General features: G+C 35.9%; 1 protein-coding gene across 6 annotated transcripts in view; it reads right to left on the bottom strand.

The window, feature by feature from the left end:
- Positions 1 to 22,487, bottom strand: part of nav1b (neuron navigator 1b) — a 95,137-nt gene that overhangs the window by 43,074 nt on the left and 29,576 nt on the right. For all 6 annotated transcript variants that reach the window (XM_051897420.1, XM_051897419.1, XM_051897421.1 and 3 more), the window contains 2 exons: positions 20,767 to 20,869; positions 16,514 to 16,876 (listed from right to left, as the gene is read on the bottom strand). In XM_051897420.1, coding sequence (XP_051753380.1) covers positions 16,514 to 16,876; positions 20,767 to 20,869 — 466 coding nt within the window. The remainder of the gene's footprint in view (positions 1 to 16,513; positions 16,877 to 20,766; positions 20,870 to 22,487) is intronic.

Genomic DNA, 22,487 nt, shown 5'->3' with positions numbered 1-22,487 from the left:
CAGTGAAGTCCACTATATGGAGAAAAATCCTGGAATGTTTTCCTCAAAAACCTTAATTTCTTTCCGACTGAAGAAAGAAAGACATCTTGAATGACATGGGGGTGAGTAAATTATCAGGAAATTTTAATTCTGAGGTCATAATAACTTGGTCTACTACCTCTCAACTAGGTTTTACTCTCACAAAAAAAAAAATCTCAAGTGTTGACAGGAATAGAGGCTGCAGTGGGGCCGATAACTTTAACAGGTCCTTTGGGGTCTTTATGAAGAAAGGATTGTGCTTAAGAAAACTCAGATCAGTTTACCAAATTTCACTAAAATACCAGTACCAGTGTTAAACCATTGTTTATTTTGGCTGTAGTTCAAATTGGCTGGTTGATTTGTATTCTGTGTGATTAAAAAAAATGAGAAATGACTTTGGGTGGGAAGGTTTTGCTGGACTTGAAACATTGAGCAATTATGTTCTCCTCCCAACTTTATTTTATATGAAAAGCATCTGGGGCTTTGTGACAACTCCCAGCGTTCAGCGCTCATATCAGTTGTGACTATATTTTGAGTTACACCCCTACTGCTGAAAAAATCAATCACAATACACAGGGAGAAAAAAAACAAGAGCGTGTAGTAGAGTCTTGAGCTATTTACCAGGTGACCGATTCAAACAAGCACAGTTACTCCAACAGTAAACTGACTAATAAAATATCCTCCTACTTCAAAAGGACGGAAACCCTTTGCAGACCTTTAAAAATCCTAATTAGACTCAACCTTGACCTCTGTAAACATGAACATGCACTTTGCATGTAGGTGTTGCAGTTTCTGGTTAGTCTCTAACTATCAGGAGCCGCCGCATTTCTTCTTTAAAGAGAAAGTTAAAGAGCCTTTTCTCATATTACACAGCATCTGCTTGCACTATAGGATTTATAAAGTAATACACAGTACACAGTTACATCAGCAGTGTTGTTATTGTTGTCTAAACCTATTTTCGGTAATTGAAATAAAGCTTAAATAAAATAAAAATATTCGATTTGGAACATAAATGAAAATGAGAAATGTCGCTTTGACAACTAACTGAAATAACTTTGAGTTGATGTAATTTACAAAGAAGTGAAAATACTAAAACTAAAGTAAAAAAGGAATATAAAAAACAAAAACTAAAAAGATGACTGAAATTTAAACTAAAATTAAAATTCAAACTGAAAGTACATCATTAAGAAACTGATGTTCGGTTAATTATTAGATTTATTAATTATTATCAGTATTATAATAAGGCTGTATTTAATATAACAACAATAATAAATTCTTTCACCATTACTATAGTTCATTTGCAACTGTATGCTATTATGGGTGCAGCTTAGCTCAACTAATGTGTGGTCACAGGTGTGTTTACTTTGGCTATTTCACTTCGAATTCAATTTATTCAATCAGAATTTGGAACCGAATCCATCCGTTCTATAATAAATAATACAGAACAGCGTCCATTTTCATAATCCTTAAAAAAAATCAGGGATTAGTAAATAAAACATATTGCTGTCAAACGACTTTTCCTTTCATATTCGCTAAAAAAACCCCTTTACTCACTTTGAAAAGAACATTGTTGTGTTCAGACACGCAGATGTCGTCAGAGGGCGAAACTCCCTGCGCGCGAATCCTTCATTCATCGCTGATCTCTGCCGGTGGTGAGTCACGCGAAATCACGCACAGTCATCCTGTCTTTGTTCGTGCTTAATCCAACTCTCATCCATTGAAACTATCCGAGTGAGATCAGGAGTCCCTCTTTCACAGGCAACACCCCCGTAAAACACCCCCACCTCCCGGAGAGCCGGTAATTGTATCCAGATGTACAGCAGAGTCCAGCGTGTACAAATGCAGCCGCATTACTGGACCTGATCATGTTTAGTACAGTTACTCGCCAGTGAAATTTGGGGTCAGATTTGGGTTTGTTTTAAAGAAATTAATACTTTTATTCAGCAAGGATCCAGTACGCTCTAAAAAATACTGGGTTAAAAACAACCCAAGTTGGGTTGAAAATGGACAAACCCAGCGGTTGGGTTAAATGTTTGCCCAACGTGCTGGGTAGCTTTATTTAACTCAACTATTGTTTAAAAATGACTGTATTGCTCACTTAAAATGAACCCAAAATATGTTGGAAATGAACATTTATTAATAAGTTTAATGAATAATAATTAAACAATGAACATGTATTAAATTGTTTATTAATAAATGTTCACCTTTTGATTATTATTGTTGCCTCTAGTAATTACGTGTCTGATTTTTAATTTCCAACATATTTTGGGTTCATTTTAAAAGAGCCATATAATAATTTTTAAACAATAGTTGAGTTAAATGAAACTACCCAGCAGGTTGGGCAAACATTTAACCCAACCGCTGAGTTAAAACAACCCAATCATTGGGTTTATCCATTTTCAACTCAACTTGGGTTATTTTTAACCCAGCATTTTTTAGAGTGAAATAAGTAAAGACATTTATAATGTTACAAAAGTTTTCTATTTCAAACAAATGCTGTTCTTCTCAACTTTCTATTCAAAAATCTATCACAGTTTCCACATAAATATGAAGCAGCGGCTATTTGCACTAAGTGCAAATAGTAATAGATTCTGCACTAAAAAAAATGTTGGGTTGAAAATGGAAAAACCCAGCGATTGGGTTAAATGTTTGCCCAACGTGCTGTGCAATTTTATTTAACCCAACTATTGTTTAAAAATGACTATATGTCTGGCTTAAAATGAACCCAAAATAGGTTGAAAATTAAAAATCAGACACATAATTACTAGAGGCAACAATAATAATCAAAAGGTGAACATTTATGAATATGCAATTTATTAAATGTTTATTGATTAATTAAATTTGGGATTTGGGTTCATTTTAAGCAAGCAATACAGTAATTTTTAAACAATAGTTGAGTTAAATAAAACTACCCAGCAGGTTAGGCAAACATTTAACCCAACCGCTGAGTTAAAACAACCCAACCACTGGGTTTGTCTATTTTCAACCCAACTTGCATTTTTTAGATTCTATTTACACTATGTAAAAAAAGCAGTACCCTATTTTCTTTGCAATAAAAGAAAAAATGGTTTTAAGTGTAAATAGTAGTTAGAAGCAATTTGCACCTCAGTATTTTAGTACATTATAAAACAGTATGCAATAATAACATATTGAGTGTAAATTAATATAATTATTAAATAAATGCCTCCTTATTGGGACTCCCAACACCTACCCTTAACCCTACCCAATAAACACTTTATTATTAAATAACCATTAGGCACCTTAATTCCAATATTTTCTTTATATTTATTAAAAATAAATGCCTTTCCAATCAGATATGTGATGGGAAAAGGGAAAAGAACAAGTTCAGCAAAAGGCAGATTCGAACTCGGGCCAATCGCCTCAAAAGTATCTGCAACGTGCCTTATACTGCTGCTGACAGGTCACTGGCGTTTTTTGTACTTTTGTCTGACCCATCCAGACATTGGTGGGCGGATTTAGTGTAAATAGCCTCTGCCAACGAGGTGTAAATAGACACTCCATAATAATCATAAATGTCTCTTGAGCAGCAAATCAGCATATTAGAATGATTTCTGAAGGATCATGTGACACTGAAGACTGGAGTAATGATGCTGAAAATTCAGCTCTGATCACAGAAATTATAAAATATATTACATTTTAAAATGTATTCAAAAACACTGATTTAAAAAAAAAAAAATAGGATTACTGTACCATGGCATCACTAGAGTGCTTTAAATAATGCATTACACATACAGTATACAACTTCATGGAAAGTGTTCATGTTTTTTGCTGAGATTTACAACATTCATCTACTGAGTTAAACTTCTGGCTATGTGTCTGAACCAGTTAAAGCCAGAAACACACAAGCTTCCCATGACAGACCCCCTGATGTCTTTTCCACACCAGCAAACTCACTACAAATACACACTGAGGATTTGCACACATTTGTCTCTGTTCACCTTTGATGTCGAGAGCTTCACGCCAGAGTCCAGTGGGGGAAAGACTCGATGAGCACCATATGAGCATGAGAAGGACAGAGAAATGCAGGAATATTATCTGTGAGCGAGTTACTGAGTGAAATGAAGCTTGAATCTCTTTGTGTTCATCTCATTTCTTTTATGCGGCTCCAGTGGTGCCGATCCATGTCTATACATATACACAAACACACACATAACCACACACAGATATATATCCCAAACACACTGTGTGTGGCCTGCGCTTCTTCAGCCACGAGGTTATGTACGCACATCATCTGGAAACATGGATAATCATAACATGTACACAGTGTGTATCCGCAAATAGATACATCTTTCCAGCCCTAAAGGGGCTGCCTATAAATGTACAACATTTTCATCAAAGTTTCATAAAACCTCAGAATAAGACATTTGGTAACACTTTATTTTCCACTTTAGACATTCTACTAACTATAAGTATCTTTGCAACTACATATTTACTACTTATTCTACTAACCTGAACAATAACACCTAACCCTAACCAGTCTACTAATACTCTAATGAGAGTTAGTTGACATTTAGTTGCAAAGTTACTTATAATTAGTAGAATGTCTAAAGAGGACCATCAAAATAAAGTGTAACTAGACATTTAAATACAAAAAATTGCAAGTCCACACTGTATTTGCACCTTATAAAAACATGCATGTTCATAATTTTTCATCAAAATGCAATAACTCAAAGTATAGCAGTAACATCTGAAAGCACTTGACTAACTCATCTTTATGCATTCCAAGATTTAAAGGGGTGGCTGATTATGATTTCACTTTTTTAACTTTAGTTAGTGTGTAATGTTGCTGTTTGAGCATAAACAACATCTGCAAAGTTACGACGCTGAAAGTTCAATGCAAAGGGAGATATTTTCTTTTACAGAAATCGCTTTTTAAGGACTACAACAAACAGCTGGCAGGGACTACAACGAGCTTCTTCCTCGGTTGGTGACATCACTAAGCCTAAAATTTACATAAACCCCGCCCCCGAGAACATGCAACAAAGGGGGTAAGGCCATGCTGGGCTGCTTTAGAGAAAAGGAAGAATTGTGTTTCACAAACGAGGGTCAATTCAACGCTGGATTTGCACAAAAGATTAACATTACGACACATGCGAGTCGATGAGTTGAATCAACTCCACAGCAACTACATAAATTTATCCACTAACCATTCAGAAACGTCCAGTTTCATTCTAAAAGTTGTAACTTCTTCCTGAGTCTCTCCATCAGTGTCGACTCCGGTTTGAACAATGTAAGGCTGAACACCGTTACTGACAATCCTCATTTTGGCTGCGTGAGATTCTCCAGCTTTGTTGTTGTTAAGCAACCGAAGCGTGAGCTGTTAAAGCTCCGCCCTCTTCTGGAAAGGGGGCGGGAGCAGCAGCTCATTTGCATTTAAGGGGACACACACAAAAACGGCGTGTTTTGGCTCACACCCAAATAGGGGCGAATTTGACAAGCTATAATAAATGATCTGTGGGGTATTTTGAGCTGAAACTTCACAGACACATTCTGGGGACACCAGAGACTTATATCACATCTTGTAAAAGGGGCATTATAGGTCCCCTTTAAGCTAACCAGCAGTCAGAACAAGTATAAAATAAGGTGAAATCTACTGTATTGTGCATGCACACCTCTGTTGTTTGGCATTACGATAAACACATGAATATCTGCCACTTTTCATAGACATCACATCTGCTCAACCAGACTAAAAGCATTAACTCAACTCAGTGCAACAAGCTCCTAAAGACACGATAATGGGACTCTGGGATTTGGACCAATGCAGTGCATGAATAACAACACATCATTCACTTTTATACCCTTGTGTCATGAATACATTTCTGCCACAATTATTAAATGAAGATTTCAGTCAAAAACTATATATCAAATGACTTCATTCCCATCAAACTGCTTTTGCATGAACAAATGCTCCACATGCACGTGTTTGAAAATGACTGACTTTCACACAACAAAGTGCTTTAGAGAGTCTTTTACATCTGTTAGATCAAGATGTAAGATGAGTTATGTTCACAGAACTAAAAATAAATTATGTGAATCTCTCAAACCACAATACGGCAGCTCAAACCTGAAACATTAATAAAAGCTATACACACTTTCCATGCAAATGCCCAGAAGAAAACTTCATTGCTCAGAGGTTGCACTTTTATAGTTCAGGAGATTTCTCGGTTGTGAATCATTTAGGTGTCAACTTCATCTCAGATGCTACTTTAAGGTGCTTTTAGAAATGAAAATACCCCCCAAAAAAGTCAATAGTTTCATAAAATAAGTGTATAGAGCTATAAAATGAATGTAGATAGCCAATCGGATCATTTGCTCTGGGAAAAACGTGATGGGAAACTTTTGTGTTTTCATTGAGGTCTCTGATTTTGATATTTTAACAAATCTGAGCAGCACATCTCTTCTGAAACTCTTGATTTGAAAAACAGGAGAATTAAGCAAAAAGGTCTCAATTTGCTCTCATTTTCATCTCACTGCTGTCAAGAAAAACATTTGACATATTAAAGATAAAAATATTGCGATATTAATCATAAAAGTCTAATTTTTGTTTTCCTTTCCAATGGGTATGAGAGCATTTTGAGAGCTTTGCATGCAGATAAAACATTTATTTACACTCTTAAAAACAAAGGTTCTTCATTGGCAGAACCCTTAACATTCATGGAACATTTCTATTGCACAAAAGCTTATTTATAGTTAAAAAAAGGTTCTTCAGATTATTAAAATGTTCTTCACACACAAAAACGGTTCTGAGAGGTTCTTTGGGGAACCAACAATGGTTGCATTGCCACAAAAGGAACCTAATAATAGAGATAATTCACTGACACCCACATGAAACACCCACAGCAGTGAGAAAATGGCACAAATGCTAAACTAAAGACTTCTGCAGTTACAGTATCTTTCCAGCAGGGGTCATAGCATGTGAAGCAGGACCCCCGTCACACCCTCAGTGAAGAGCACAGTGAAGTCTGTCATGCACAAACCGATGCAGAAGAGATGACGTGCCTGACGTGTCCAGCATTCAGCCTGACCACACATAGAGTTTGTGTATGTAATGGGAGTCCTAGAATAATATCCCTCAAGACCCCAGACACCTCTCCAGATGTTCCTATGGCATGTGCGTGTGTTTATTTGTCTGTAAGACAGCTGATGTCCACATGGTCAGAGGTCTAGGCTGGTCAGCCTTCCTCTTGTGGTTAATGGATTGCATCCTGTGAAAACGTATAGTGAACCAAACCCTATCATATACCCCCAGAACACTGGGAATATATACGACACGTGTCGCATGGGATCATTCTGTGATACTTCTGAGTCTTTTTTAAAAAGCTTGATGCTGGTCACTATTCATTGCCATTATATGGACGGGCATGAGCTGGACTTTTTAAAAAAAAAAAAATTTCATTTTGTGGTTTATAAAAGAAAGAAGGTCATTAGAACAACACCGGGGTTAGTAAATGATGACTTCATTTTCATTTTAGGGTGAACTATCCCTTTAAAAATACATTTCAGGCAGTATGGCTTGTAATATTGTTGATTATAATTTAAGCTCAAAAAGGTATTTGTCAATAAACCAAGTTTGAATTACAAAAATCTGTTTGATACTCTAAAATGTTACACACATACACAGATAAAACACTGTCAGGGTAATACACACTAAACTAAACAACAAAAATGCTCAAATATATATTTCCTCAGATAATATCATGATCAATGATTTTACCATAAAATTGCATGAATTGTTTTGTATTGTAATATATAAATTTAAATAATACAATTAAACAAATATATTTTTTCATAATTTATTATAAATATTTTAATATTTTACTGTGACGTGAATAGTCTTGTTAAATATAAATTTAAATAATACAATTAACCAAATATATTTTTCATATATTATAAAGTGATCCATACTTTTTACTTTAAGAGAAATATTGTTCTATTGTTGATATAATTAATATAAATATTTTATGACATGCATTAACTTGTTAAATATAATTTTTTAATAATATAAATAAAACAAATGTCTATAAAGTAGGCCTATGTGGTAATTCATACTTCTAAAATTAAAAACAACAAAAAAAGATTTTTACAATATTTTGTACTAAACCTACATGTACTGTCTTTTGAAATACAAAATTGTGATGAGATAACACAGTTTCACTTTATCATTTTAACATTATTTTCAGTGTTTATTTTTTGCATTGTTGTATAATAAACCATTAGCAAATCCACATTTCTTATATAGTCCTCATTCTAATAATAACCATTTATGCTACTACAACCTCAATGCATTTTCCAGATGTGCAAAATAACTGTACTCTGGTGTAATATGCACCGTGCTCCCAATCCTATATGTGAAAACCCTGCCTGAAGAGAAACAGGAAGAAAACGAATGCTGAAATGATTACTAACACATACAGAATCAATGGCACACAGCCATTCATTAGCCTCTCACTCCAGCCCTGCATTGTAATATGCAGCCATTTTCCATCTGCAGTCACACACACACGCTAATACACTGACACACCATGTTTCACTGGGTCACACAGAGTCAGGCTGATGGGGGTTACTATGGCAACACATCCCAACCCATGCGCTGCAACACGGAGAAAGAACAAGAGGGACGGGAGGTGGGATTACTGGGATGAAACCCACCATTGCAACCTTACTGTGCATCACCAGATATTTCTTAACGCTTAAAGATAATTTTAACCCCATAAAGTGCAGTAATCATCTTAAAAAAAAACTTAAACCCACACTGAAAAAAATTTGGTGTATGATTTTCTTTGAAACATATATGTTATATATATATATATATATATATATATATATATAAACAGTGTATTACAATTTTTACCCGGTGGATAAAAAAAAAAAAAACTCCCATTGGAGGAACCACCTAGCAACCACCTAGAACACCTTAGCAACCACTTAGAATACAATAGCAATCACAGAGCAACACCCTTGCAACACCCTAGCAACCACTTAGCAACACCCTTACAACAACCTAGAATACAATAGCAACACTCTAGCAGGCACATAGCAACACTCTATCAACAACACAGCAACACCCTTACAACAACCTAGAATACCATAGCAATCACAGAGCAACACCCTTGCAACACCCTAGCAACCACTTAGCAACACCCTTACATCAACCTAGAATACAATAGCAACACTCTAGCAAGCACATATCAACACTCTATCAACAACACAGCAACACCCTTACAACCACCTAGAATACCATAGCAATCACAGAGCAACACCTACAGCAACACCCTAGCAACCACTTAGTAACACCCTTACAACAACCTAGAATACAATAGCAGCACTCTAGCAAGCACATAGCAACACTCTATCAACAACACAGCAACACCCTTACAACCACCTAGAATACCATAGCAATCACAGAGCAACACCCTAGCAACACCCATAGCAACAACATAACACCCATAGCAACAACATAGCAACACCCTTGGAACCACCTAGAATACCATAGCAATCACAGAGCAACACCTACAGCAACACCCTAGCAACCACTTAGCAACACCCTTACAACCACCTAGAATACAATAGCAACACCCTAGCAACCACATAGCAACACCCTAGCAACAACACAACAACACCCTTACAACCACCTAGAATACCATAGCGATCACAGAGCAACACCCTAGCAACCACTCAGCAACACCCTTACAACCACCTAGAATACAACACCCATAGCAACAACATAGCAAAACCCTAGAAACCACTTAGCAACACTCTTACAGCCTACTAGAACACAATAGCAACACCCTTACAACCACCTAGAATACCATAGCAATCACAGAGCAACACCCTAGCAACCACTTAGCAACACCCTTACAACCACCTAGAATACAACACCCATAGCAACACCCTAGCAACCACTTAGCAAAACTCTTACAGCCACCTAGAATACAATAGCAATCACAGAGCAATACCCTAGCAACACCCATAGCAGCCACATAGCAACACCCTAGCAACCACCTGCTCAGGCAAACACTGCTCATTCTATTCAGGAAATGTGAAAATCTATTTATCCCATTACTTTTCCATGTGTCAAATGTGACAAATAGAGGATTCTGGATGGGCTGTTGTTGTTTTGAGTGTTATAATTATTATTATGTCAATCAATCAGCTAAACAGCAAAATTGCCAAACAGACTGTTCTCTCTGTCTCTTGAAATGTTGGAGGGAGGCGGAGCACAGATGTGTTCAGGTCAAGCCCAAACCGCTCACCCTGTGATCTCTCAGCATCCCAGAGCACTGACCATAATTGACAGTGTAACCGAACCATGTGTTTCTTTAGGAGACTAGAATCTCAGTACTTCACAATCTCAGACATTTCTGAGTCATTGTGAAAACCCTTTCATACAAACGGTCAAGCTTTAGGGTGAAATATGAGAGCGTAATATCATCAGTACCACAGGGACATATGGAGACCAGAACATGGAACGGCACTTAGACCCTTGAAGATGAGATCATACAAATAAAGGTTAAAGTAACCTTGATCATCTTTATTTTCAGTGTCCTAATGTGCAAGAATGAAGGTCAGAAAAAACAAAATCACCCTAAAATTAAAAAGAAAAGAGATAAAATTTTAAAAAAAATGGCACACAAAATAAAGCCTATTTTTTGGCAAATTAAGATTTATTAAATTAAAATTTTACAGCAATTAAGCACCAAGTGTAAGAAAATGTACCTCATTAAGTGTAAGAAAAAAAAATATTTATAATGTAATTATTTATTTTCCATTTAAACTGATTCAACATAAATTAAAGAAATATTACTGTCTATATTTATTTACTTCATTAATTATTTACTTTATTAATTAATTATACATTAAAAATAATATATATATATATATATATATATATAGAGAGAGAGAGAGAGAGAGAAATAATATATATGATATAACATTATATAATATTATTTATTATATTATTTTATATTTTATTATTTATATTATATATTATATTTTATATATATACACATATACATTCACAAATAAAAAATATAATAAAATATTATTTATTTTATATATATATATATATATATATATATATACACACACAAATAAAATATAACATAATATAATATAATATTTATAATATATTTCATTATGTAATATAATATTATTTATTATAATATAATATTATTTTTCATACCTGTAATGAGAATTTTCGGGGAAAACATGTTTAATTGTCAAGAAAGTAATGTCACAATCTTAATGGTGCTAAAAATATGCCGCAGGTCCTAAAGACAACTTATATCAAAACACAGCATTTGTAAATCACTTTGCATTAGCATAAAAGATTCAGGATGGGTTTGACCATGAGTGGGAACAGAACGGGTGAGTCTCAGGAGACGCAGTAATACACCGCGGAGCACATGGAAACAGACGCCTGTGCTACAGCCTCAGGCCAGACACGGTCAATACACATTATTTGTCTAACTTCAGACTTAGCTTTTTGCCTATATTTGTAAATTGAGCCCAAACATCAGGAATCGCAAACATCAGCAGTTGGCATCAAAAACCATTACTTAGTTACAACTACTTTATCTTGTAAAAGCTAATATTGTCATCTTCCAGCTTATGATATGTGCTAAGCTGTGCTATTCTGCCCACTTTTATTGACAAATCTCAAAACTAATCACAGCCCTTCTATTGTCTTGTACATCATATCAATATGGTAATCATTTAATACATATTATATATCAAAAGTACACTACGCAGACTTGCAACACTATCACTCAAGAACATGGAATCGATGGAGGAAGACTAAAGCATCTGCGAGGGAAAACCTAAGCTCTCCTCACCAGCTCATCTCCATGGTTACCACATTCAGACTCATCTTCCCTGAATTAACTCGAGCAATTCTTCTGCACAAATCACCGTTATGCCACTAGCTGTCAAAAGGAACAAAACAAAACAATTAACGGCCTGTATTACAAACTTAAAAGATAAAAAAACCCTCTAAATGCTTAATTAAATGCAGGAAAACTTTTCCATGCAATTAAATTAAGCCTTTTTAACAAAACAATTAGTTTGAGCGGATTATTTTGTCCTATAGTCTTGTCATTTGAACTTAAATTCATTTATTTACACCTACTAGAATGTGAGGACTGAGTGAGATTCGCTGTTTTAGAGATATTAGACACATTAGTAAGCTTTTCAATGCTTTTTCAGAGACATTTTTGATGGATGTCTACATACTGTTTATGATTACATGTATAGGTATAATTCCAATATGTACAGTAAAAATTATACACTTACTTCATAAATATAAAAACTCTATGCAGTTTATACAGAGTATAGAGTTTTCCCATTTTCCCAAGCTCAATGAGGATTTTCTTTTTTGTTGCCTTAATTGTGCCTATAGTTGCCCTGCTAACATTATATTTTAATACGATAAATATGAAATAAATTAAAAATATTATAAATAACAATTTTTAGTTGTTTATTTTTTTCCAAACATATATTATATACGTTTCTTTTACTTTTAAATAAACTATAATGCAACTAATACTTCCACACTGAAAAAATAAAGAAAATGTACTCAATTTTTCTTTTGCAAGTTTTTGCACTCAGACTTTAAGTAAATTTCACACATGGAATTAAGTACAATCAACTTAACTATGTTAAAAGTAAATTTAACAAAGTGAATATATACTTAATTTTGATTTTACTCAGTTTTTGTGAGGCATGTATTCACAAGCGATGTCCAGTTCGCGAACAAATCATTCTTTTGAACCGGTTCTTTTTAGTGAACTGGATGAACCAGTTCATCAAATCGAGTGGACCGTCTCAACACAGATCTACAAGTTACTCACAAAACTCACTTTCGGACGTGCCTAACAGTCACTTGAGCCAATGAGCCAATATCTAGGAGTATATGATCCTATTATGCTGGTTTTTGCAACTCATTCAGCGCTCTGTTACTCCAACAGAACACTGAACTGAGAACAGATATCTGCTGAGGGTTTCATAAAGGGGGCGAAATGTATGTTTCTGATGTCTTTTCTGAAAAGCATAAAGTATAACAAATTAAACATATTGGAAATATAACAGTGAACCGATGGCAGTTGTTCTCGAGTCAACAGCAGCACACTTATAGCAGTTCAAGAGTCGGTTAGTGGTTACAATTGTTCTCGAGTCAGACAGTTTGGAGATGAGTTTATTCACTTTATATGCTTTAGACAAATAAAACATCTATGTTTCACATCATTATTGGCTGCTTTAACAATAGAATCACGTTCACGTGACATCACTGCGTGATTAACGAACTGGTGAATCGTTTTATTGAACCGGTTCATTGAAACAAACTGTCCAGAAGAACCAGTTCGTGGAAAATAATCAGACTTCCTATCACTAGTATTTACATTCAATTAATTTATCTTAATTTTTAACATACATGTTTAGTTTGCCACAGCACTGACATTCACACAGTTATGTACATTAAATGAAGCAACAATTACCATAGTCAACAAATAACCATCCCACAACCTAACCACAAGTCCCACTCTTCAGCACAATGGTGACCACAAACACTTCAACAACAGATACTCTTTTAAATGTCCAACATAACCGAACATTAAAGGTACAATATGTAGGATTTTCTGTCCGCTAGAGATCGCTAAGGCCTATTCAAAACAAAGGCGTAGCTTGATGATGCCAAATTTGAGCGTGGAATCTTGAGACATGTGGTCTTCACCTCACAGCCGGTGTGAAAAAAAAAAAAAAAAAAAAATCAGGATAGGACTCAGGAAGAAATCATGTTCATGGATGCGATTATTGACGGTACTGTAGTATGAAGCAGAGCAGGACTGAGTGTTGTGGGAGCTGAACGAGGCCGCTGGAGCGATTGTTAATGAGAGACGAATGCAACAAACGCCTCACGAGCAGTGGAACTGTTATTATGCCACAGCACTGCTTCCGCTTTTCCGGTCATGAGTATGAGGCAATATGGGATATTTTTTTTGGGATATTGTAAGCACTCAAGTGAACAAAATATATAACACTGGCCTAATGGTTTTTGGATATTTTACTGCAAAATTCTTACATATTGCACCTCAAAACACTAACAGAAAAATGCACCCATGCAACAAAAATGAAATTAAGTTGTGATAAAATGTTTGACAATTGTGTTATGTTAGCTCATTTTAATTAAGTAAACTGAACAAGCCGCAAAAATTAGAAAAATTCAAATAATTGGAGAAAAACTTGCAAGAGATTAACTGGCCCAATAATGTGACAGTTCCTTCAACTGAAAACTCTGAGCATCCATAATGTTAAGGCCTGTTCGTCCTTATGTAAGTTTCTCTCTCTCTTCTCACTGCATTGGAGTGTCAGTAGAAAGTGAGAACGAGGGCTAGGTTTGATCACCCCACCGTCATGCGGCACTCTCTAAATCCCTCTGCATGAGCTTCCTAGATAAAGCCCAGATTCACGCCCAGGAGAACTGGCCTGGATTTCATCATCTGAATACACGTGCAATGTGTGTATTTGGGGGTGTGTGACCGAGCAATGAGCTGTGCTGATAATTTCAAACTCTCTGTAGAAAAAGAGCAGATAGAGGAATTACAAAGACAATCGAGGCCAGTAAAGGAGTCCTCAAATCTGGAAGCTACTGAGATCAGACACCTGCTGTCAAACTCCCTGCGGCTGTGTGCTGTCCGAGTCCAAGAGGAACACAAGGTCACTCCGATGGCATGCACATTATAATGAAATCGTTGAGTTTTCTGAATAATCTGAGACCTCACAGACTTTGCAAAAAGACACAAATGGTGACCGGGTGCACTGAAATGCTGCAAGTTAAGTTTGGTTTTGCCGACATTTTAGGTGCTTCAAAAGAGGGAAACGAAGGTGTCAAAGTCAAAATGGTATTTTGATCTATTATATATATATATATATATATATAAAGCTAATTAAAAATATTAATAAAACTATCATAAAAACTAAAATAAATAATGCTGGGTGTGACAAAGGAGATAAAATTCAAAGGGCCAGAAAGTGGAAGGTTGCCAGTTCAAGCGATCATTGTGCGCTTGAGCTCCAGAGGGATTGTCACTGAGCTGCAAATCACTGGATAAAAGCGTCTGCTAAATGCCTACTTGATTACTTGCTATTATTTTGGCATGTGCAATTTTTTGTTGTCTGCAAAGCTGCTAGCTATGAAACTACTACTGAACAACAAAATATTGACCTTGACCAAACTGTGTGTTTATTATTGTTACACCTGCAAAATGAACACTGTTACTACAGGCTACAATTAACTCGCATTGACCCTTGTGAAGCATGCAGATGGGATCCCAAATTACATAAAACATCGATTGTTACATTTGCATATGTTGCATAAGATGTCATTAAATGCCAAGCACTGAAATATGCAACCACTTCATTTAGAGTGACAGCACATGTCCAAGGTCCTGAGTATATATGGTGTCTGTTTAATATTTTTGTTGATCTAGCCACAACTAAACGTAATTTGAAATCTAATTTAAATATAGCAATATAAAGGAATGTGATTTAAACACTAAATTCACCAGAAACTCCAGCACTATTGGCAGATTTTGAAACGCTCATAACTAGAAACTACATTCACCTCAATGCGAAAAGTTTCGGGTCAGTAACATTTTTTTCTTTTTTGTGAAGAAATTAATACTTTTATTCAGCAAGGACGCATTAAGTTGACCGTAAAGACATTTATAATGTTACAAAAGATTTCTATTATTGTTCTTTTGAACTTTCTATTCATCAAATAATCCTAAAAAAATAAATAAAAAAAAAAATGTATCACGGTTTCCACAAAAACTATGAAGCAGCACAACTGCTTTCAACTGGAGTAATGATGCTGAAAATTCAGCTTTGCACCACAGGAATAAATTATATTAAAATAGAAAGCTGTTATTTTAAATTGTAATAATATTTCACAATATTACTGTTTTTATTGTATTTTTGATCAAATAAATGCAGCCTTGGTGAGCAGAAGAGACTTCTTTCAAAAACATTTAAAAAATCATACCAACCCCAAACGTTTGAACAGTAGTGTAAAAAAAATCATTTATACCTAGACAAACATGCAAATATGACTCACTGAGCTCTACGTAACTTTTATGCATTTTAGAGTTTCCTGTACAAAAGTCTGAATTAATGTTATGAAGCTACTGATAGAAGCTACGCCAGAACCAGGAGGCATTTCATCATACACAGCATCTCTGCAGGCCTCTCTGGTAATGTGGCTAATTAGCATGACCTCTCTTTGATGCACTGCTCACTGTTGCCTTTTTAATCTAATGTACTTACATGGCAGGTTAACAATCGTACTGTGTCTCCTGGTCTCATTCTTGACATTATAGTATCATGAATACTTCACATTATGAACATCTTCATAAAGTCTCCCAGTGGAGTCATCTTTTTCAAGTTGACAGATGAAAATATTTAGCAAACAAACACTCACCCATTGGCCAGATTGTCGTCATCGTCGTCGTCATTAAGGCTCTTGCAAAGTACATCAGAATCACTCAGGTAACCAGACTTGAGGTCGCCATCTCCAGCGTCCAGGCCTTCGATGAACTCGCTGCGTGACGTGTGGTTGAGACGGCTGGAGCAGCGAGCGGGCATCGTTTGAGAGGTGTATTGGGACGAGGCCTTGATGCCCGACAAATAGCTGCAGCCAGTTGAGGAAGGCGCATCGCCGGCTTGCAGACGAGGACTGGACTGGCCGTGGCGCCAGGAGAGAGGTGAAGAGCGGTTGGAGAGGCTGGAGATGCTGCGAGCGTTGGTTTCGTCGCTGTCATAGCAGACGCTGCTGTCCAAACAACTGTAGATGGAGAGAGAGGGTTACTGATACATCCAAAACATAACATAATAGGGTTGTTGGATTTGAGGAAGGCCACAGGAACTCGTGACCTACTAAAAAAACGGATGCATGATCATCTTCATCTGTTGAGGATGCAGATTGCATAACTAGATGCACCGGCTCAAATGAATAATATAACAGCTTCCTCCACCATATAAACATTGAGTAGCTATTTTTACACACTTGTCTCAGGATAATTCATCAGACAGCTGCGAAATACCAGAAAATGCACTTGTGCTTTGAAATATTTGATACTCTCAAGGCATAAAATGCACACAAACATGTTGGCTTTGGGTTATTCGGTTATAGTGTTACCTAGAGTTGTTAATTTGGCCTGTTATTCTTGCAAGCGGGTCACATTGCCAGCAGGTCTGTAAAGGTTACCATGAAATCACAACTGACAATTCTTGTTTTTTATGGAATATTGCAAGATTTATTATAATGATTTATTTGTGCACATCATAATCTTTAATCAAAATATCTTCTTGCAGTGACATCTCTTCTCTGATGATGTGTTTACCGGCACGAGGGCGGGGCAACCTGTCACTCACGTGAGAACAACCAATAGCAAACCACAACTGTCCAATCAATGGACAAAATCAAGCCCCACCCTACATTTTTTTCTTGTTCCAGAAGCCATTTCACTCACATATATGTCACAATAAGGAAGAAAAGACGATGACAACATCTATTTCATGGCAACTTTAATAATATGTTTTTGTTGTGATGGACTATTTTAGGGTTGAACAATTTGGGGGGAAAAATTGAATTGCGTTTTTTTTCTGATTTTGCGATTTAAAATGCATTTTTTAAAAGAGTTTCAGGTTTGCTGTGCTTGTTTGTAGGCCTGCACAAACAATAAAATTATATATGGCTATAAAATAATAATTATTATTATATTATAATATTATTATGATTATAATTATTAAATAAAATAATAAATATACTATTATTGTAATAATGCTATTGTACTGTAAAATAAAAAATTAGAATTTAATAAAAATAATAATAATATACTTGTAAAATTAAAATACTTATGCTTGTGTCTAAATTACACCATATTCAAACCTTTAATCTGGCATTATAGCGGAGGACATGGACTGGAGATAAAGGACTGCATGGGAGTTTCTAGTCAGAATAAATGTTTTATTTCTCTGTACTTTCAAAAACAACGAAAATAACATACATACAGCCTTATTTCACTACATTTGACATTTCAAACTGACGGGCCAGCCACTCCCAAACCTCATGACCTGCTTTTCCATTCTCTTTCAGTGCCACATCACATCCTACTTGAAGCCAAAGCAAAGTTCCTGCTCTCTCCACGTCATGCACTGTGTGGCAAGAACATTTATAGAGTTTTTCTCATTACTAAAATCAACAAGCACTGTAAGGGCAAGAGCAGGCTTAAACTAGACTTTTACATTGTCTGAAGAAAGTGTGTTTGTCCATGTAAAAGTGGCCATAGCATTGTGAGTGGTTGTAATTGTTAGGATGTTGCTATGCTAGGAATGTACAAGTCTTTATGATGTGCTGGACACTAGGTCTGTCTTTGTACAATTTTATCGAAAACTGTTAGCTTGATCACTTAGATAAGCAATAACCTACAGTACCTCCCAATCAAATCACTAACCATAAATATGAGTAATAATCAAACAAAATACCACTAAAAATGTGCCGGTTTTGATCAAATACTCATCGCACGTCATTACCAAAACATTCTGAATTGATAAAAGGCTTGTTTGCAAAAGCGTAACACATGACAAGCTGTTTTCCTAAACAAAAACAGCATATGAGAACATAAAAGTGTCCATGTGGTTCAGTAATTAATCACATTTTCCCATTCAAGTGCACATCTTGACAATAACAGACTCCAGATATAGGCTACTCTAGTGCAGCAGGTGTATAATGTGAATCGACATGAAAAATCAAACACCGAACCTCTATTTTGAGTCATCGTGAGCCACATTAGGCCATGAATCTCCATGACTTGAAGGATAACTGAAGTATCACGTTACAGAAAAGCTCATTAGGCCAGAGCTGTATACACACATACATGAGCGTGGCTGTGAATCTGTGGGTTGAGTGTGGCTGATCTAGTATGAATCATTTTTACGCCTGCGCCATCAAGTCTTTGGAAGCTCATCAGTCTTACACAAGTGCTGCTGTTAAAATGGAGGGTACATTAGCTGCAGGTCTAGAAAGCATGCTGATCTACTACAAAAAATGTTCTACTCAGAAACTTAGTAGGGTATAGAGAACGGTTAGCCTGCAGGGAAAGGTTTGATGTAAGGAGGAAGGACAGGCTGAGATCTCTAGGGGCAAAACTGAGGAAGGTACTGAGAAAAAAGTTAGCACAATTGCTATGCTAAGCACATCTATAGCACACCTTTAGGGAAGGAGAATATGTTCATCAGGATGAAGTATAGAACTGTCCGTAGCTTCTCTCTAGCTTACTCTGTCACTTGAAAATGAAATATATATATATATATATATATATATATATATATATATACTGTGGAGGCCATTTGATTATAGTGAAGTAATTGTCATGCTCAAGAAACCAGTTTGAGATGATTTGAGCTTTGTGACATGTGTGTTATCCTGATAGAAGTAGCCATCAGAAGATGGTTCACTGTGGTCATAAAAGGATGGACATGGTCAGCAACAATACTCAGGTAGGCTGTGGTGTTTAAACAAGCCTCAATTGGTACTAAGAGGACCAAAGTGTGCCAAGAAAATACCCATTACACCAGCAGCAGCCTGAACCGTTGGTACAAGACAGGATGGATCCATGCTTTCATGTTGTTTACGCCAAATTCTGCCCCACCATCTGAATCTCACAGCAGAAATCAAGACTCATCAGACCAGGCAACGTTTTTTTGCAATCAGTTTTGGTGACCCGTGTGAATTGTAGCCTCAGTTTTCTGTTCTTATCTGACAGGAGTGTCACCAGTGTGTCTTCTGCTGCTGCAGATCATCTGCTTCAAGGTTGGACGTCGTGTTGTGTGTTCAGAGATGCGCTTCTGCAGACCTCGGCTGTAACGAGTGCTTATTTGAGTTATTGTTGCTTTCTATCAGCTGAACCAGTCTGGCCATTCTCCTCTGACCTCTGGCATCAACAGAGCGTTTTCACCCACAGAACTGTTGCTCACTGTATATTTTCTCTTTTTCTGACCATTCTCTGTAAACCCTAGAGATGGTTGTGTGTGAAAATCACAGTAGATCAGCATTTTCTGAAATACTCAGACCAGCCCTTCTGGAACCAACAACCATGCCACGTTCAAAGTCACTTAAATCACATTTGTTCTCCATTCTGATGCTCAGTTTGAACTTCAGCAGATCGTCTTGACCACATCTACATATATATACTCAGGTATATATACCGTATATAAGAACACCCTAGCAATGTGGCAACAAGTTTTGCATGGAGAACCACCATTCATTTCTTCAGAAAATATAAAAATTTATTTGTGTATTACAGTTTGCATATACATCTGAGTCTGCAAAGCCTGGAGACCATCTGATTTCTCTGTGTGTTTGTTGCTGGTCATTGATGGAAATTGTTTCATTGTGTATTTGTGAATGTGGCAGCCAGGTGTTTGAATGACTGAAGTGGAAACTCTCCCAAAAGACGTGGGAGGCTGCATGGTTGTGGAAAAAGTAATCGTTTGTGTATAATATGAAGCCTTGTTTATATTCATGCTCTTTGTGGCACAAATGTGTTTCCAAAGAACATTGTGGTGCTTTCTCCCAGATTTACGATTCATTGAAAAGCAGCAGTTTGCATCCTTGTGAATTAGTTTGGCTGTGATTTTTCATGCCATAAACATGTGTTGGTTCTCACTCACCTCTGGCTGAGCTGAGCCCCTCGCAGGCTGGACATGGTTTCCTCCAGGTTCTGTCTGAGATCCAGAACATTCTGAACCGTCCGTTTCCTTTGAGACTCGGGATCTGCACACATAATTAGCAATTAAAATACAATGTTCAGTAAGTATGTAAAACAATGTTTGCATTAATTATTCTATGTTGTTGGAGGAGCAGTATTAAATCAAGCATCAAGTCATTTTATGTCAAATAAGTGCATGCATATACTGTACACACAGTTCAAAAGTTTGGAGTAAGTATAAGTATTTTTTTTTTTTTTAAAAAGGGAAATTAATACTTTTATTCAGCAAGGTTTATACATGCAGCACAACTGTTTTCAATATTGATAATAATCAGAAATGTTTCTTGAGGAGCAAATCAGCATATTAGAGTGATTTCTGAAGGATCATGTGACACTGAAGACTGGAGTAATGATGCTGAAAATTCAGATTTGATCACAGGAATAAATTACATTTTAACATACCAGGGTTGTCAATTTAACACGTTAATTTGATAAAAAATAAAGGTTATATCATGATATAGTTAAGCAATATCACACGAGTGTTGTTTTTGTTCTGAATAACACGAGTGCAAAGGTGATATTGATTTTATTCAACAGTTCAATAAGAAGTTAATATTGTGTTATATTTTAGACACAGTATTGTCTGCTTTTGCTCAATTTGGCCAACGAAAATATTACCTGTAAAGCCAGAGCAGAACTGTTGTGCATCTCCGAGCAACACACAGCAGTGCTTCGTCTCTAAATGAATCATGGTTTTGAGCGAATCAATCGGGTGAACCAATGATTCAATGGTTCATTCATAAAGAGTCATTTACTTCATTCCCGAATGAATCGGCCGTTTGAACAAATCGAATGAATGATATTTACCGCCACCTACTGGCAGTTTTAGTTTCTTATTTAGAGTATTATTTTTATATATTTATATATTTATTTGGTCATTGTAGCCTGGAGGTTTATGTGTAATAAATTCTATGTTGAATCAAATCAAATTTTTTTTTTTTTTTCTAAAGCTACTTTTTTGTAATGTTTATTTGATGATTTGATGAACACAATAATGACTTTAAATGATCTTTTGGGGGTAATTTCTCAGCCAAATTTGGTTTGCGATAAATTAGATTAATTGCCACATCATGTAATTAGTTAGATTAAAAACGTTAATGGCTTGACAGTCTTACAAAATATATTACAATAGAAAAGTTAACTTCAAATTGTAATAATATTTCACAATGTTACTGTGTTTGCTATATTTTTGAGCCTTGGTGAGAATAAGAGACTTCTTGCATAAACATTTATAACATCTTACCTACCTCAAATGTTTGAACGGTGGTGTATTAATGTAATAAAAAAATGGTCAATGGTCCACTTTAGACATTCTACTAACTATAGGTAACTTTGCAGCTACACGTCAAATAACTTTCATTAGAGTATTAGTAGAATAAGTTGACATGTAGTTGCAAAGTTACTTATAGTCAGTATAATGTCTGTCGGGAAGCATCAAGATAAAGTGTTAGCAGATATTAAGCAGACAGTCTAATAACTAACCTTAACCTACAGAACACTACAGTCTATATTAATACTCTAATGTTGTTGCAAAGTTACTTATAGTTAGCAGAATGTCTAAAGTGGACCATCGAAATAAAGTGTTACCCAAAAATCTTACATAAAATAGTCTAAAATCAGTAC

The sequence above is a fragment of the Ctenopharyngodon idella genome, chromosome 6 (assembly GCF_019924925.1).
Source record: "Ctenopharyngodon idella isolate HZGC_01 chromosome 6, HZGC01, whole genome shotgun sequence".
Lineage (NCBI taxonomy): Eukaryota > Metazoa > Chordata > Actinopteri > Cypriniformes > Xenocyprididae > Ctenopharyngodon > Ctenopharyngodon idella.
Note: the sequence above shows the minus strand (reverse complement) of the source record. Positions and strands in the feature narration are given on the sequence as shown.